The 19,752-nt window shown below is 42.7% G+C and overlaps 1 protein-coding gene across 1 annotated transcript; it reads left to right on the top strand.

Annotated features, from left to right (window-relative positions):
- Positions 1–212: 212 nt before the first annotated feature.
- Positions 213–19,143, top strand: LOC142250443 (NTPase KAP family P-loop domain-containing protein 1-like). The gene is made up of 5 exons (XM_075322621.1): positions 213–282; positions 3,611–3,666; positions 9,261–9,392; positions 12,067–13,835; positions 16,749–19,143. The coding sequence occupies exons 2-5, from the start codon at positions 3,654–3,656 to the stop codon at positions 17,061–17,063; spliced, it is 2,229 nt and encodes a 742-aa protein (XP_075178736.1). The 5' UTR covers positions 213–282; positions 3,611–3,653; the 3' UTR covers positions 17,064–19,143.
- The last annotated feature ends 609 nt before the right edge of the window (positions 19,144–19,752 follow it).

The following is a 19,752-nucleotide window of genomic DNA, read 5'->3' as shown; positions in this document are numbered from 1 at the left end:
CACCGGTTTGCAGCGAGGACGTGTACAAATGGTTGCAGAGTTGGCGGTGGAAAAAAAACGGCTTTATATTTTGACTCAGGAATGTATATTGTAGTATTAGTCAGATGTCAGTTGCCCCCCTTATCATCTAATTGGTAAGTTTAAAGTCCAAGCCAGGCCCATGTTGACTTACTCCAGTGTAAGCCATATCTATTATTCCATAATTCCACTCCAAACAGGCGTGGAGTCAGCTTCTCATAGCCAGAAACACCGAGAGGAGAATATATGAAGGCACCCAGCCTGGTAAGTGCAGTGCTCCTCATCCGAGATTGCGTAGATTGTTCTATATGTATACGTGCAGCTTGGAGTGTCGGTGGTACCTAGGGCACTGGTGGAGGGGTGGGACCTCAATAGTAAACGTGGAAATCAATAAAAAGGCAAAATACTCCGGGAACATGTACTGTGTGCGAGAAGCCACACCACCACTGCCGGTGCTCACCGGTGGTTATTCTACCCTAAGAAGCAGGGGCTCATTTTTACCAGCAGTGGTGGTCAACATTCTGGGCCAAATCTATTACTTTTTTTATATATAGTTGCATTAGGGGCTGACATTTTCTTTATATGTATGAATGTGTCTAATTAAGGCATCATCCATTAGAGCTGATCCGTTAACAATAAAGTTGTGCAAACACAACTTTGTTGTCCATTTTGAAAAAATAGATTTTTGCAGAATCCGTTTGTTTTGTTGGTTTTTTTTTTAAACATAGAGAGTAAAGCAATAGCATGGTCAAAAAAAGTAAACAATAGCGTACATGAGGTTGACTTGTTCATCATTACAACGATAAACCTTGCAAATTACTATCATTAGAACTTCTTTATTTTGAAATATTAACTGAGAGAAAAATAGAAAGAAAAACAAAACAAAATAAAAAAAAAAAAGAAAAGTCTGTATCACAAACTAAGAATGAAAATGGGAATGTGAACCCTTCCATAGCAAGAGTGCCTTGCAAAAGTATTCAGCCCCCTTGACTTTTTCAATCTTTTCCAACATTTCAGGCTTCAAACATAAAGATAAAAATTTTAATGTTCTGGTGAAAAATCAACAACAAGTAGACACAATTGTGAAGGTGAACGAAATTTATTGCTTATTTTAAACTTTTGTAAAAAAGAATAAACTGAAAAGTGGGGCGTGCAATATTCACCCCCTTTACTTTCAGTGCAGCAAACTCACTCCAGAAGTTCATTGAGGATCTGTGAATGATTTAATGTTGTCCTAAATGACTGATGATGATAAATATAAGTCCCTGTGTGTAATCAAGTCTCTGTATAAATGCACCGGCTCTGTGATAGTCTCAGTGTTCTGTGTAAAGCACAGAGAGCATCATGAAGACCAAGGAACACAACAGGCACGTCCGTGATACTGTTGTGGAGAAGGGTAAAGCCAGATTTGGTTACAAAAAGATTTCTACAACTTTAAACATCCCAAGAAGCACTGTGCAAGCGATCATATTGAAATGGAAGGAGTATCATACCACTGCAACTCTACCAAGACCCGGCCGTCCATCCAAACTTTCATCTCAAACAAGGAGAAGACTGATCAGAGATGCAGCCAAGAGGCCCATGATCACTCTGGATGAACTGCGGAGATCTACAGCTGAGGTGGGAGACTCTGTCCATAGGACAACAATCAGTCGTACACTGCACAAATCTGCCTTTATGGAAGAGTGGCAAGAAGAAAGCCATTTCTCAAAGATATCCATAAAAAGTGTTGTTTAAAGTTTGCCACAAGCCACCTGGGAGACGCACCAAACATGTGGAAGAAGGTTCTCTGGTCAGATGAAACCAAAATCAAACTTTTTGGGTAAATGCCAAATGATATGTTTGGCTTAAAAGCAACACAGCTCATCACCCTGAACACACCATCCCCACTTTCAAACATAGTGGTGGCAGCATCATGGTTTTGACCTGCTTTTCTTCAGCAGGGACAGGGAAGATGATTAAAATTGATGGGAAGATGGATGGAGACAAATAAAGGACCATTCGTCCATCCCCTTTAGGTTAATACTTTGTAGCACCACCTTTTGCTGCGATTACAGCTGCATGTCACTTGGGGTATGTCTCTATCAGTTTTGCACATCGAGAGACTGAAATTCTCGCCCATTCTTTCTTTGTAAACAGCTGGAGCTGAGTGAGGTTGGATGGAGAGCGTTTGTGAACAGCAGTTTTCAGCTCTTTCCACAGATTCTCGATTGGATTCAGGTCTGGGCTGTGACTTGGCCATTCTAACACCTGGATACGTTTATTTGTGAACCATTCCATTGTAGATTTTGCTTTATGTTTGGGATCATTGTCTTGTTGGAAGACAAATCTCCGTCCCAGTCTCAGGTCTTTTGCAGACTCCAACAGGTTTTCTTCAAGAATGGTCCTGTATTTGGCTCCATCTTCCCATCAATTTTAACGATCTTTCCTGTCCCTGCTGAAGAAAAGCAGGCCAAACCATGATGCTGCCACCACCATGTTTGACAGTGGGGATGGTGTGTTCAGGATGATGAGCTGTGTTGCTTTTACGCCAAACATATTTGGCATTGTGCCCAAAAAGTTCGATTTTGGTTTCATCTGACCAGAGCACCTTCTTCCACATGTTTGGTGTCTCCCAGGTGGCTTGTGGCAAACTTTAAACAACACTTTTTATGGATATCTTTGAGAAATGCCTTTCTCCTTGCCACTCTTCCATAAAGGCCAGATTTGTGCAGTGTACGACTGATTGTTGTCCTATGGCCAGACTCTCCCACCTCAGCTGTAGATCTCTGCAGTTCATCCTGAGTGATCATGGGCCTTTTGCAGCATCTCTGATCAGTCTTCTCCTTGTTTGAGATGAAAGTTTGGATGGACGGCCGGGTCTTGGTAGATTTGCAGTGGTATGATACTCCTTCCATTTCAATATGATCACTTGCACAGTGCTCCTTGGGATATTTAAAGTTGTAGAAATCTTATTGTAACCAAACCCGGCTTTAAACTTCTCCACAACAGTATCATGGACCTGCCTGTTGTGTTCCTTGGTCTTCATGATGCTCTCTGTGCTTTAAACAGAACACTGAGACTATCACAGAGCCGGTACATTTATACGGAGACTTGATTACACACAGGTGGATTATATTTATCATCATCAGTCATTTAGGACAACATTAGATCATTCAGAGATCCTCAATGAACTTCTGGAGTGAGCTTGCTGCACTGAAAGTAAAGGGGATGAATAATATTGCATGCCCTCCTTTTCAGTTTATTCTTTTTTACAAAAAATTAAAATAAGCAATAAATATCATTCACCTTCACAATTGTGTCCCACTCGTTGATTCTCCACCATAACATTAACATTTTTATCTTTATGCCTGAAGCCTGAAATGTGGGAAAAGGTTGAAAAATTCAAGGGGGGCAAATACTTTCGCAAGGCACTGTATAGCTAACATTTTATATATAGTATATAATTATCCAAGATATAAAGAAGCAATGCTACAATACAGAATTACACAAGGGAGGAGCATGGATGGGAGAACGTGTCCGGCTGCCAAGGACTTTGGTCCTACTATGACCAGGAGTTCATCTGCATAAGTATTTCCTCTTTTTCCTGCAGGTATAAGGATCTCCGGAGAAGTCGCTCAGTATAAAGTGATGACATGGTCTGTCCTGGTAAGGAGACAACTGATCCCTTTAATACTCATTTTCCTCTACTGTACACCCCCTATCATTATTCTGATCTCCCCATGCAGAACACCTGCCCACACCAATATTACGAACTCCCACATAGTGTTAATATCCTGCAGCCATTAGATCCATGTTATCTTATCTGCAGTATATTACCCCTCTGCTTATCTTCCCTTCCTTAATCATTACATACATAGTGAGCAGTCATGGCTGGAGCAAAGAAGCACACACCTTGGTTTCCATATGAATCTATGGATTATCCCATTACTTTTCTAACATTCTTTAACCCTTTCCTGACAGGCAATTTTTTATTTTTACACTTTTATTATTTCCCCTTTCTTCTTCCAAGACCCATACTTTTTTTTTTCCATGGTCGTATCAGGACTTTGTCATTTTGAATGACATAAAGCACTTTACCATATAATATACCGAAAAAAAAATAGAAAAAAGAATTCGAAGTGATACGAAATGGCGAAAAACAAAACAAAACGCAATTCTACTAATTTTTTTTTGTTTAATGTTCCCAGCATGCATTATGATTCTCCCCCTCATTAAAACTAATTTTTGTCTCCATTTTCTGAGCTCTGTAACACTTTATTTTTGATGCCGATAGATCCGTGTGAAGGTTTATTTGCTGACATATTTATTGATACGAATCTCTCGTTCAATACAGTGTTTTGATCACTTTTTAATGCATTTTTTTTTTTTTTTTGCTGGGCTGCCATGATGTAAATAAAGTATTCTGGCATTTCGTTTTTTGTCATCTTCACTTTTACTGCATGGGTTAATTATTCAATTTTATATTTTCATAGAGTAATATTTTACCGATTTTTTTTTTTTTTTTTTTTATTATTATTATTATTTTATATATTTTGAATTGGGAAATGGTCAATGATTCATAGTATTAAAACCTTTTATTTTTTTTTATATTTTAGTTCTCTTTGGTACCTGAACCTTTGAATTTGACAACTGGGTGTTCCCATATTAGGATGTGTCCATACAATGCCAGCACTGATTCGGTTGTCAGGGCACATCCAAAAGTAGTAATACCCAGTTGTTTTATATATATATATATATATATACATATATTATTCAGATTTAGTCAAGAAAAAAAAAGCAACAGCATAAAGTAGAGGAGGTTGGAGAAAATGTATCAGGAGCGTTCTCCGTTCCCTTAAAGTCTCCAGACTATTGCAATATCAAGGACCTGTTTGCTTCATGTGAACATGATGTCACCATGACCTATGTCACCTGTTCTAGCCACAAAAGCTGCAGGTATCCTGCTTGCCAAACTACTTTCTTACTGATGTACTGCCCCCTGCTGTCTGGGAAGAGCATTGTCTGAGACATGGAGCCCCCCTCTCCTAAAGGGTGACACACACCTGCTTGGAACCTCCTCAATGAGCCATTGTGGGATTTCAGTAAAAGGAATGTAATCTGTGAGCAGTATAATGTAGAGTCAGAAATCCTGCTTCCAGCAATATGTCACTTATTGGGCTGCTTGCTGCTGTTTTGATAAAATCACTGTTTTATCAGCAGGAGAGTATCACCAAAGGACTAGTACACCTGCTTCCAGGTAGTCCTCAAAATCCGTAAGTCCTTAGGGGTATTCATAAGGATTGGGGCTAGTTTAGGATTAAAGGGAACCTGTCACCAAATTTTTCCCTATTAAACTAAAAGCATCCCCTTCTGCAGCTCCTGGGCTGTATTCTATAAAGGTGCACCTTGGCCCTGACTCCCCTTCCAGACCCCAAAAATAACTTTATAAAACCTGGCCGTTAGGTATGCTAATCACCTTGGTTGGCCAGATGGGCGGGCTCATTTTCTCCTCCTGTCCCCCCTCCTGCCGCTGATCATCGTCCTCCTTCCTTGATTGACGGAGTGACGCCCTCCATCTTCCTCCTCGTCGCATTTTCAAATCTCGTGCCTGTGCAGTTAGGTCGGCTCGCGCAGGCGCAGTTCGCTCTGCCATATCGCGGGCAGAGCAGTAAACAGCTGCCCCTGCTCGCGCCGTTGAGCTAAATGCACAGGCACGAGATTATGGGCAGGTACGAGCATGGCGCTGGTGAGGTCATGCACAGCGCCGATCTCACCAGCGCCATGCTCGTACCCACCCATAATACCCCTTTTGGGTATTCATAAGGGTTGGGGCTAGGGTTAGGGTTAAAACCTCGCCCCACCATTTATTGTCAGTTTTCTGCCCATGCACAGTGTACACAGAAAGCTGCCAATCAGTGGTGTGGGCGGGGTTATATAGAGCTCAGCATTCAGAGAACTGGTAAATCAGCAGCAGATAAAACAGTGATTATATTAAAACTTCAGCAAGCAGCCCAGTAAGTGACACATTGTTGGAATCAAGGTCTCTGTCTCTACATTATGCTGCTCTCAGATGGGGAGCAAAAACCTGATGACAGATTCCCTTTAACTATCGGATGTAAACACTGCACAGCTCCATTAAATGCAAAAAATGTGAAAACCACACAATGGAGTAAAAAATCCACTAAGTTTATTAAATACGTATAGAACAGACATACATTTAAAAGAGGAAAAACACTCTATGGGTAAGTATGCAGTAAAAAGAGACAAATAAGGAGGTAGTAAATCTCAACAAGATGGAGACCAAGTCACTACAGTAGTATTCATTATCAGGAAAACTCTGGGGCAGTATAAAGTAATAAATACAGATATATTATGGGCACTCTTAAATCTATCTCCCACAGACCAAAGTTCCAGTAATATCCTGCTGGTAAATGGGGGCTATACACTTATACTGCTGTAGATCCCCATCCCAAACAACGCATGAGCAGAGTTTCCATTAGTAATTACCTTAGGGGCACGCAGAGTTTCCATTAGTAATTACCTTAGGGGCACGCGCATTTCGTGATCCTTCTTCAAGGGCCACCATAACGTGTGGTGGCCCTTGAAGAAGGATCACGAAACGCGCGTCAGGCTCTGACCAGTCACTATCTGCTCTTGTCTGGTTCCTGGGAGGGCAATCAATACCGTACCCTGCATGCCCCCTAAGGTAATTACTAATGGAAACTCTGCTCATGCGTTGTTTGGGATGGGGATCCACAGCAGTATAAGTGTATAGCCCCCATTTACCAGCAGGATATTACTGGAACTTTGGTCTGTGGGAGATAGATTTAAGAGTGCCCATAATACATCTGTATTTATTACTTTATTCTCCCCCAGAGTTTTCCTGATAATGAATACTACTGTAGTGACTTGGTCTCCACCTTGCTGAGATTTACTACCTCCTTATTTGTCTCTTTTTACTGCATACTTACCCATAGAGTGTTTTTCCTCTCTTAAATGTATGTCTGTTTTATACGTATTTAATAAACTTAGTGGATTTTTTACTCCTTTGTGTGGTTTTCACATTTTTTGCATTAATGTAGGAGTTGATCCTTTATCATTATTTCCAAGTATGGGGGAGTATTTGTGCACTAGCACTTGATGATGGTTGATAACATGCTTTCTCCCATTTTGTCCATGAATATTGTATTCAACAGCTCCATTAAATGTATCTGCAAAACCCAACTGTCCATATATAACAGATTTAGATGTGTATTAGTACAGTGCTCACTACAGGGGACATGTATGGCCTAGAATGGATTTGATAGCAGAAGGTATTGTTTAAGGCTAAGTTCACACATCCTGTGTTTTGCATCAGTCACAATCCGTAGCCTTGAGGAATTACGGAATCCTGCAAAATATTTTGCAGGAATCCTGTATTTCCCCATAGACTTCTATTAGTGACGGATTGCGACTGATGACCCTGCGTTGCATCCGCTGCGTCGCGGTCCGTCGTTTTTGACTGACCGCCGAGCGGGGAGCAACGCAGAATGTAACGTTTTTCGGGCCGTCAAAATTAACGCGCCACGCAGGAATCCGTCGCCATCCGTCAAGCTTGTAATGCATGTCTATGGTGCTGGATTCCGTCGTAATCCGTCTTACAACGGAATCCAGCGCAGGATTCCGTCATGCTCTACTGAGCATGCCCAGCATGCTTGGCACGCCCACTGGGCTGTCCCAAACACAGACGGATCATGACTGATCCGTCAAAAAACGGACGCACAGCGGATGTAACGGACGCAACTGATCCGTTTTTTCACAGGATTCCTGTGAAAGGAATCCTGTGAAAAACACATCAGTTGCATCAGTTGACATCTTGAAAATGACTGATCCGTTGCTGACGGACCTGACGGATTGAAAACACAGGATGTGTGAACTTAGCCTAAATGGATATCTACTTTAGGAAAGACATCAGTATCCTCAGACCTGTATTCTCAGCAACTAAGGGCGGCTTTGCACACTACGACATCGCAGGTGCGATGTCGGTGGGGTCAAATCGAAAGTGACGCCAATCCGGGGTCACTTGCGATGTCGTAGTGTGTAAATCCTAGATGATACGATGAACGAGCGCAAAAGCGTCGTTATCGTATCATCGCTGCAGCCTCCGACATTTCCATAATGCCGGTGCAGCGACAGGTGCGATGTTGTTCCTCGCTCCTGCGGCAGCACACATCGCTGTGTATGAAGCCGCAGGAGCGAGGAACTTCACCTTACCTGCCGCCGGCTGCAATGAGAAGGATGGAGGTGGGCGGGATGTTTACATCCTGCTCATCTCCGCCCCTCCACTTCAATTGGCCGCCTGCCGTGTGACGTCGCTGTGACGCCGCACGACCCGCCCCCTTAGGAAGGAGGCGGGTCGCCGGCGAGAGGGACGTCGCACGGCAGGTATGTGCGTGTGAAACTGCCGTAGCGATAATAATCGCTACGGCAGCTTTCACTAGATATTGCACGTGCGACGGGGGCAGGACTATCGCTGCAGCATCGGTAACACATTGTTACCAATGTCGCAGCGTGCAAAGCCCGCCTAACACTAAGGCTAAAGGCTACTTTACACACTGCGATATCGGTCCCGATATCGCTAGTGTGGGTACCCGCCCCCATCTGTTGCGCGACACGGGCAAATCGCTGCCCGTGCCGCACAACAGCCGTCACACATACATACCTGTCCGGCGACATCGCTGTGACGGGCGAACCGCCTCCTTTCTAAGGGGGCGGTCCGTGCGGCGTCATAGCGACGTCACTGAACCGCCGCCCAATAGCAGCGGAGGGGCGGAGCTGAGCGGGACGTAACATCCCGCCCACCTCCTTCCTTCCTCATAGCGGCCGGGAGGCAGGTAAGGGGAGCTTCCTCGTTCCTGCGGCGTCACACGCAGCGATGTGTGCTGCCGCAGGAACGAGGAACAACCTCGATACTGCTGCAGTAACGAGATTTGAGAATGGACCCCCATGTCGCCGATTAGCGATTTTGCACGTTTTTGCAACGATGCAAAATCGCTTATCGGTGTCACACACAACGGCATCACTAATGCGGCCGGATGTGCGTCACGAATTCCGTGACCCCAATGACTCCGCATTAGCGATGTCGCAGCGTGTAAAGCCCGCTTAAGGACTCATACACACCGCCGTACTATAGATTTGTAACGTCTAGTTTGTCCGTCTACATGACAGCGCTGTGTGCATTGGCCCCAAGTTATACTCATTTTTTTGCTTTCCTCTCTAAGGTTTTGAGACAAAAGATGACGTCTACTGCTACTCTCTGGCGAAGGCTTTGTATTATGTCGTATCCCCTGTGACGGTCGGGTTTTATGCTCCGTGGGGCCGACGCAAAGATTTCCTTCTCAACAAGGTCGAATGTGAGTAAACGGCTACAAGCCCATCCCCATCAATGTGCAATGAATTTGACATTTCAGTACATCATAATGGAAGGAGTCGTTTCAGTGTGCGACCATAGTCTGACAATAAGGGCCTAGATCACGGATGAGGCCTAGCTAATGTTTTATCGGACACCACTCAGATAAGTGTTATACTAATGGGCAGTACCGACCAATTCGACATGAGGAAAAAAGTAGCATGATGCAAGTGGCATCATAGATTGGATGGCACACAGCCATTCAAGCCTATGAGTGCTTGGAAATCATCGAATGTGCAGTCCAATTTAGGACACAGATGATGGAGAAGATGGAGAAATTACGTTCTCCATCTTCTCCTCACCTGTGATCCGATTCTCACATTCAAGAGAACCACATCACAGTAAATAACACACAGCGCGCACTCTGATCAGAGTTTCAGCCGAAACGGGCCAATTCATGAGAGAATCTATGGCTGTGTGCTGCAGCCTAGGACCACCATAAAGCTGCAGAACATCAGTAGTCCTTTATTTCGCCCATTCCATAAAATATTATGGTAATTTGTATGGTAGGGGATGTCTGGCGCTGTTAATCTCATCCGGTTCTGACATGGGGTGTGGAAAGCTGCTGCTATATGAGGGTAAGGCAGTTTCCAAGGCAACATTTGTTCTCCACGGCAACCGTCCCACTCTTGTATAGCAGCAGCTCTCCATGACCTGGCAATCTGCTCCCTGACTTTCTATTTTTACTGCTTTATGTATATGGTATATTTTGTCTCTCCTTTGCTTGGGATTCATCCCTTGCCCTTTTGGACCCTGCAGAATTCCTCACCCTTATAGCTGTTTCTGTCAACACTCCCGTTTGTTTCCTTATATTTTTTCATTTGTTCCTGGTCTGTGCTGGTGATAGCTCTAACTACCTACAGATCCTGAGTGCAAGCAGTCGGCTTGCAATTATCTGAAGTAACTTCGATGCATTTTGCAGTCCCTCTCGCTTTATCTTTTTGAAGATAGGATGTTTGTCATTTCCCCTTGTTTGTTATTCCTGTGTGTCTTTTAGCGCCTAGTGGGGTTGATGGAGAGCTCATCCCATCCGCTCCCTACCTAGGGCCCAGATCAGGGTCAGCCTAAGGACAGGTATCCAGCTCGGCGCATAGGTGTGGATCCTATCTAGGGTGGTGAGGAACCCCAGGGACCAGCAGTACGTTTGGTCAGGGATCACCATCTCCCGCTTCCCTTGACACAGGGTTTCCCTGCCCTTTCGCCATTCGCCTGGCACTTCCTCATAACTGGTATGTCATTAACATATTTCTCAACATTTAAATTGCAATATCAAAAAGCAAGAGTGGAATTAGGGAAATAACACAATGAATAGATATGTTACTGACATGCAAATGATGAAAAAATGTAAACTAATTTTAAAAAAATATCTTCATTTATTGAGTTTTGAGTATAAGCAGCATATGCAGAAATCACAGCACTTACAGTATAGACTTGGCTGCTATCAAGCTAGAGGGGTAAAAGCCGTGCTGTTTTGGGACAAAGATGAATGTAGGATCTTCGATATGTGACTTCGCTCAACGCGTTTCAGGGTATCCTCCTTCATCAGGATCGTCACTCCTGATGAAGGAGGTTACTCTGAAACGCGTTGAATGAAGTCACATATCAATGATCCTACTGTCACGCAGAACTGCCAGGGTTCCATCAGGTACACAGGAACATCTGACGAGCGCTGCAACACACAGGGTACACATTACAATGGTGGACCCTTGCGCTAGGGAATGGGGAGCAGGGTCACCTCTTAATCTCACCTGAGACTGATCCCTGCATTCCCTAACGTTCCTATACAGGTTCTTTCACCCCGTCACTAATCACGTGCCTATCCCTGTCTTTCCCTGGACTCAGCCCTGTATAGTGCATAGGGCAGCGGGAATGCTAGTCCCGCTCTAGGTTAAAGACATAAGAGAAGATTAGACAGACAAGGGTAAAATAAACAGCAATCATAGAAAAAGCACTCCAAACAACAAAAGGTAATAATGAGCAACGGATCAGAGGGGAAAAACCAAAGAGGACTAAGGAAGAGGGAAACAACACAACTTTCTCATAGCAAATGTTCTCTGAATGGCTTCCTGGTCCACAGCTCACAGGTTCCCTCTAGAGGCAGTATAGCAGGAACTATCACCAGCGTTTACCTGGACTAGGAGGGAAGTCTTTATATATGTGATTAGCAATAGAGAACAGCTGACTGTTGATTACACTCAGAGTTTTAGGAGAACAGAAGATCTACTTAACCCTAGCAGCACTGGATAAAGGAGAATCTGCACAGCCAGCAGCATTAACCTAAGTAAGTGTGTATGAAGCCCTGCGCTGTGATCTCCTGACACCAGAAATAGGAGGGACCACTCTCCATCGTGGTACCCTAGTGGCAACTACATTCATCTTTGTCCCACGGCAGGGTGGCTTTTACCCCTCCAGCTTGTTCATGGGTTGTGTCCGGTATTGCAGTTTGGGCCGCTAAATTTTCAGTGGCAATGTGATAGAAACAGCAGTCTGTCCCAGTATAAATTAATTTGATGGATGGGCAAAACTGGTGATGTCATATTTTACATCTAGTTGATGTTACATGGCTTTAATAAAAATTTCCTATAAATGTTGAAACTAATTTTCCACTGTGGTTGCAGCCTACCTCTGTCTCGAAGCATGGAAGAAAGAGAAAGAAGAAGTGGAGAGGACTGGACAACGGACAAGAAAATGCAAAGGAAAAGATCTCATCAAACTCATCTTTCTTATGGTATTTTACAATCCAGTAATCACAGAAAAACACAAACAGCGAGCGAATATACGCTACTGCTTCATTCGCTTCAGTGCATGGGAATTTGCTGGCAGTGACCAACTGTGGGCAGGACTGGTTACCACACTCTGTGATGGTATTGAAAACTGCTTTGGACTGGCCCCTATTAGTATCTATCGAGCGGTAGGCAAAAAAACCAAAATTATAGATGGTCAATTCCAGCAGGAATGGGTCAGTAAGAAGTTCCTCTGTATCCCACTTTGGGTTGCTACATTGTTGGTGATCTTCATTGCAATCACCGTGGGTGCCCTGATCCTGATTTTTGGCTTTCCATTTGGTGATCCCGCCGGAGATATGTTGGCCGCCGCTGAAGGTGTTGGGGCAACCGTAGTTGGTCTTTCGGCGGCAGCAGGGATCAGAGTAGTGGTTGTGGTGGTCAGAAATGCGGCAGTGACTCAGAAAGGTAAAGTGGAACAAAAAATGAATCGAACCGATATGAGCTCCCAGTTGGGTTTCATGAGCGATGTGAAGAGGGAAGTTAAAACCATCACCAGATATCTCCAACTCATGGAAATCTTCCAAAGGCAAAAAATTAAAGTTGTGCTTGAGATCACCAATTTGGACAAATGCATGCCAGACAAAGTGATAGGGGTCCTTAATGCCATGAACATCCTTCTGTCTGACCCAAATGCGCCATTTATTTCCATTTTGGCCGTAGATCCTCACATCATCATAGATTGTGTTGAAAGCTCTCAGGTCTTGAAAGGAATGGCCAACAACGGCTACCAGATCTTAAACCGCATAATCACGTTACCTTTTTGTATCCCAAAAATGAACTGTGAGACTAAATTATCCATACTAAAAAATATTGTTGAAGGCAAAGGCGAGCTAGATAGAGATACAGACGAAGGAAACACATTGGAGAATGAGCTTTCAAATGACAAAGACTACCTTTTACACCGAGAAACCGTCCCCAACATTGACCATAACACCAGTGATGACCCATTGACAGTCAGAAGCTCGAATGAGAACGTCACATGTTTCCAAGAAAAAGGGCCATCGACAAAACATCTAATAGATGAAGCCTTCGATTATCTTTTTGACGAGAGCATGAGGGACTATATCACTGACAACGTTGTCCATATCAGGAGGGTTGTTAATACCATCACCATAACCATCAGACTGATGATCAGGGAAGTACCAAAAAACCAAATACAACCTCGAAAAGTGACAGAATGGGTTCTCCTGGCTACCCAATGGCCGTGTCGTCTCAGCTGGATATTGCAGTGCATTGAGGACGAGCAACAGAGGAGATGCCTCAATGACAAAGAACCCAACAGTGAATATGCTTCATACTCCAGGACGTTCCTTTGGGATGTTTTTGAGAAGTCTTTGGAAGAGTTGGATGCTATGAAGACTAGTCTAAATCGACTACTGGAATTAGATGGGGATCCTGAGATCTTCCACAACCTCTTATGCGAGAATTTTACTGTGAAAGATGCCAACTTTTTTGTGCCATTTACCGTTAATTTAGATGTTTCCATTAAAAGACAAATGGAACTTCTAAGAGGAAGTAACAATATGTGGGAATTAAAGAAAAGCAACCGGGTGACTATGCTGTCATTGCTGAACATGAGTGTGGAGGAGGTGTGCAAAGAGGTAAATGTGGATATTTATGTCTGTTATTTTTTTTATCTTACATTAATTGGTTTATATATTATTAGAAAAAAAATCATGGCCGTTGTTTTTCAAAAAATTTCGGCATGTTTTTCATGTTAACTCTTGAAAATATTCTAGAGGAACGCCTACTACCATTCAAAAAGGTGTAGTGAGATGGTAAAGCATTCCATATTCTGGTAAGATGTGCTGACTTTTTTGCCTGCCCCCATGCCAACTATGATTAGAAGGGTTTTCCAGGCCTTTATTTATAAGCTATCCATAGGCTAGGCCATGAATCAGTGGGGTCTGGCTCCTAGCACCCCCCACCTTTTAGATGATTGAAGATGTATTTTTACATTTGGACTGATTTGCAGCTATCATTCCCTCCTAGTAAGGACCCAACAGGGATCTTTTTATTAGAGATGAGCGAATCTGAGGTTCGGTGATTGTACCAAACACAGACTTTACCAAAAAAACAGAATTCGGGTGCTTTATGTACGAACACTACTCGCACGGGCATCCCTGTGCTTGGGTACGCTCGGTGCTCGGGGACGCTCGGTGCTCAGCCCAGGACAACCCGCTTGCAGGGTGTGAACGGCATACACTGGGGGTAACAACAGCGTGATCTGGTGTAGTGTGCACGAAAAAATGGAAAAACCCCATCCACCTACCCCTGGAAGTGATCTTTTTATGGTTAGTTGGCTGCATGTGGGTGGAGAGACCAACTGCTCAATTAGTGACTTCCACTGGGTTTCAGGTCAAGTCCGGGTCCCAAACCAATATTAATTTAAAGACCCGAAATTCAACGGGTCCGCTCATCTCTACCCTTTACCCATCTTCAAGTGGTTCAAATGCTGTGTATTGTGTGTGCTCTGATGCACCTAATTACCCTGTCTAAAAAAAAACCATGAAAGGAAGGTTGTAACAGAGTTCAACGATGCTATGTGAAAGATCATACTGATACCAGCTGTATTTGACTCTAATTAATGAAAGATAGATGCACCTATGACCCTGTCTAATAAAACATCATCCAGACACTCTCACCACAGATATATTGCCCTGACAGCTGTGTTATAGCTCAACTGCATGTAGGGGAGGACATGGAAACATCAAATAGTGGTTCACAGTCACTACATTCAAGGTATCAATGGTTACATCATCGATGAAATTGCCCTAGTTGAGATTTCTATCTTTATCAGGTAGCACACAGTAGAGCAGGGCTTGCAGCACTAAGGAGAAGCAGGGTGCTGCTGGGAAATTTAGTTTTTACAGATGAGAATAGGATCAGTCATTCAGCTCTGTGAAGTTAGATACACAGAGGGGCAAGAGAAGAAGAAAAAAACATAAGTACAAGAAAACAAACTCTATGGTAGGCTTGTACTGTATGTTAAGAATAGTAAAGCAGATACTTTGCTTGCTATAAAAAAATATTGCCATTGTGGCAATAACCCTTAAAGTTGAAGTCAGTTTGCCATCTCTGCGGTAAGCATGTAGCTCTTAAAGCTGCTGTATTTTGAGGAATCCCTTACCAACTTCCCACACCAGGAGTCCAAGGAATCTTGGTTGGGTCACACTTGTCCAAGAATTTATTTACCTCACCATTGAGTAACCTATTGATATATTTGTTGGGAAATGTCTCTGATACATATATCCAACATATATAACCGTGAGTCACATAGTTGCTTAAGTAGCCCCATTGACCACTATATACCAGCCCAGCGGACACTAATGGTATCTGTTGAGTCCACTGATGTTTCCAGTTGTGGAAATATCCCCAAAAAAGTAAGGTTACCCAATTCTATTTTTGTATTCCCTTCTACAGTGTGTCCACCCATATCCTGTCCACCACCTTTAACCTGAGAATGGCGGCAGCTGTAGGCATAGAAGTGGTGTCTAGGTATAGTAAAGTAGCCATGCGCTACGCAATGAAACCACCTATAGCGCCACCTGGTGGAAAACAACGGAGTTAGTATTTTTATCTCGAAAATTAAATGAGATAGAGAAAAAAAAAGTGAATTAAAAAATTGTAGGGCATCATCAATTCAATACAAATCAACATCTTGCATACAGAAATGCTATGATATGAAACCTATGACCCCCCCCCTCCCCGCCCCTCCCAACACATTGAATGCTGGTCATGCATATGGTGCTCATTTAACTTTGATGCTCAGTGGCCCCCGTCAGCTGCAATGCACATCTGGACTCTGGACAGCATACTGTATCTTGCTGCACGTTGTGCAATATGGTAGGTGACACGTTTGCACAAGCAACTGTGATACGTCGTCGTAGGTCCTGAAAAGGTTGGTGGAGGGGTCGCATACACCTGCTGTTAGATGTGACCTCACAGAAAGAAGTCCAATGGGGTCAGGTCAGGTGAGCGTGGAGGCCACTCCACACAGCCACCATACCCAATGACTTGTAGGAAGGTCTCCATGAGGTATCGCTTCACGTCCGCAGCCTTGAGTTTTACACGTTCTAATCATAGCATTTCTGTATGCAAGGTGTCGCTCCGTATTGAATTGATGACGCCCTACAATTTTTTACTTCACTTTTTTTCTCTATCTCGTTCCGTTTTCGAGATAAAAATGCTAACTCCGTTGTTTACCACCAGGTGCCGCTATAGGTGGTTTCATTGCGTAGCGCATGGCTACTTTACTATACCTAGACACCACTTCTATGCCTATAGCCGCCGCCATTCTCAAGTTAATGGCGGTGGACAGGATATGGGTGAACAGACTGTATATTTATTTTTCATTGTGACAATAAGGAAGAAGATGGTGACCCAAGAGACTAGATTGTGGCCCCCTATAACTTTGATATCCTATATTGGACATAGTCTTCTCGTTTGTTACGACCTATCCCTAAGAAGCATGTCTACTCAAGTGTGACACTCTTGTATTTTCTTCCCTTTAGATGAACAAACTAGGATTTCGGGATGAGAATCTCCAACATTACAAGCAGAAGATCAAGGACCACAACCTTAACGGCAGAGCGCTTGTATACAGCGATAATAATGAGATAAAAGAGGTGTTGTGCATGGGTCTCGGAGACTGGACACTGTTTAGCGTGTACTTTCTAGGGGTGCTTCCTCCAGCCCCTGCTGCCCCTGCAACCGCTCCATTGATTGGCAAGCAAGAAGCTACAAGACTTGGCGCTGGATCCAAGGAGAATATATTAAAAAAGAGCAAGATATCTCTGTATTTATCAGAGGAAGATATTTTCTCTTAAGTCGAGGAGATGGCCTCTTCCTCGGTTTTTTTTTTCTAACATTTCATATTTTTATTCAGTTTTTTTTTTTCTAACATTTCATATTTTTATTCAATTTTTGTTAAGAAAATTGAAGAAATAGTCAATTTACCCTAAAGCTTAATTCCACCCAAAATTAAAATATACAGTTATGCCCAAAAGTGTCAGCACTCTTGAAACTGTTCCAGAAAATGGAATATTTCTCCCAAAAAATTATTTTAAAATATATTTTGTTATGCACACGTATAATTCCTTTGTGTGTATGGGAAAAAAACAAAAAAACTGAGAAAAATAGGCAAATTGGACAATTCACACAAAACCCTCCAAAATGTGGCGGACAAATTGTTGGCACCCTCAAGTTAATATTTGGCTGCACACCCTTTACCCTTTGAAATAAAAAATAAAACAATCAGTCACTTCCTATAACCGTCCACAATATTCTTACTCCTCTCACCTGAAATTTTGGACTTTTCATTTGTAAACTGCTCCAAGTCGCTCATATTTGAACAGCAATTTTAAGATCTCTCCATAGTTGTCAATGGGATTTAGATCCGGACTCGTCGCTGTCACTTCAGAACTCTCCAGCACTTTGTTTCCATCCGTTTCTAGGGGCTTCTTGGAGTAGGTTTATGGTCATTGTCCTCTGGAAGACCCATGACCTTAGACATAAACCTATCTTTCTGACACTGGGCACTACATTGCCACCCAAAATCCTTTGATAATCTTCAGATTTCTATGATGCCTTGTACACAGTTAAGGCATCCAGCACCAGTGGCAGCAAAACAACTCCAAAACATCTTTGATCCTCCACCATATTTGACTGTAGGTCCTGTGTTTTTTTCTTTGTAAGCCTTATTCAGTTTTCGGTAAACACTAGAATGATGTGCTTTAACAAAAAGCTCTATCTTGGTCGCATCTGTCCACAAGACGCTTTCCCAGAAGGATTTTGGTTACTCATGCACATTTTAGCAAACTGCAGTCTAGCTTTTTTTTATATCCATGTCAACAGTGTGCTCCTTCTGGGTCTCCTGCCATAGCGTTATATTACCTTGAAATGTGGACAGATAGTTTGTACTGACACTGATGCACCCTGAGCCTGCAGGACAGCTTGAATTTCTTTAAAACTTGAATGAGGCGGCTTATTCACCATCCGGACTATCATATGTTGCAACTTTTCACTAATTTTTCTCTGCCATCCACATCCAGGGAGATTAGCTACAGTGGCATGGGTTGTAAACTTCTTGATTATGTTGCGCGCCGTGGACAATGGAATATTAAGCTCTCTAGAGATGGACTCGTAACCATGAGACTGTTGTTTTTCAACAATTTTGGTTCTCAAGTCCTCAGACAGTCCTCTTCCCCTCATTCTGTTCTCCGTGCTTAGTGTGACACACACAGACACATAATGCAAAAATTGAGTCAACTTCTCCATTTTTATCTAGTTTCAGGTATGACTTTCATATTGCCCACACCCACAATTTTGGAAAGATGCCAACAATTTGGTCTGACCGATTTTAGGAATTTTGCGTTAAATTATATCCAACTTGCCTTTTTATTCACTTGTTTTTTCTTTTTTTGTAGTTCCACTACACAGAAAAAAATAAACAAGTGTATGACAAAACGTGTGTAATTGCTATTATTGCAATAATTTTCTGGGACAAATACTTCATTACCTGGAACGAATCAAAGGATCCCAAAACTTTCAGCCATGACTGTATTATAAAATCAAACATTTGTATTGTAGCCACAGTTTATTAATATTTTCTTATAGATTTAGAGATATTGCTATTTTTATGTTTTCTTGAGAACATTTTCCTGAATAGTAAATGCAACCATATTGGTTATACTGTATTTTGTATCAGCTTCTCAGGCAATGATAACAAAGGCGAAGTTCACACTTACTTTATTATGTAAAATCATTGTAAAATGTCAGATTTCATCAGAATCAGCATTCAGGATTTGTAGGATAATAATAATAATTTTACTTAAGACATACACAGTAACATTACCTACTTCATCAATGTGGAGGCTGTCTACTAATGATACTTCCTCCTTAGCATAAGCCTGCAGTTGTTGTGTATTCCAACTGCCCTTCTCATCTGCTTTAGCTTAGTACATTAGGTGTAACCTCTTGATCAGCTTGGAAAGTCTCTCTACAATCAGTAATTTTACAAAAATATCCATCATGATTTGTGTAATGCTCTGCATTTTACCTTCAGGGCATTCTTTTCGATTATCATCATGTCTGTTTCCTACTGATTTTCTTTTTTTACCTTAAAAAGTTCTACCAGTTTCTACTTCAAGATGTTTTTCTCTTCTTCATTCATCTTCCCTTTTATCTACCAAGCATTGCCTTAGCAGTTTTTTTTCCTGTTCTTTCCTAAGGGGTACTTTGCACGTTGTGACATCGCTACGGCCATATCGTCGGGGTCAAATCGAAAGTGACGCACATCCGGCAACGTGTAAAGCCTAGATGCGCCGATAAACGATCGCAAAAGCGTCGAAAATCTGTGATGTGTAGTGTCGGTCATTTTCATAATATCGCACCAATAGGAGATACGATGTTGTTCCTCGTTCTTGTGGCAGCATACATCGCTGTGTATGAAGCCGCAGGAGCGAGGAACATCTCCTTACCTGCCTCCACCGGCTATGCGGAAGATAGGAGGTGGGC

This window comes from Anomaloglossus baeobatrachus, chromosome 9 (genome assembly GCF_048569485.1).
Source record: "Anomaloglossus baeobatrachus isolate aAnoBae1 chromosome 9, aAnoBae1.hap1, whole genome shotgun sequence".
Classification (NCBI taxonomy): domain Eukaryota; kingdom Metazoa; phylum Chordata; class Amphibia; order Anura; family Aromobatidae; genus Anomaloglossus; species Anomaloglossus baeobatrachus.
The sequence above is the reverse complement of the archived record's forward strand: the minus strand, read 5'-3'. Positions and strand labels throughout refer to the sequence as shown.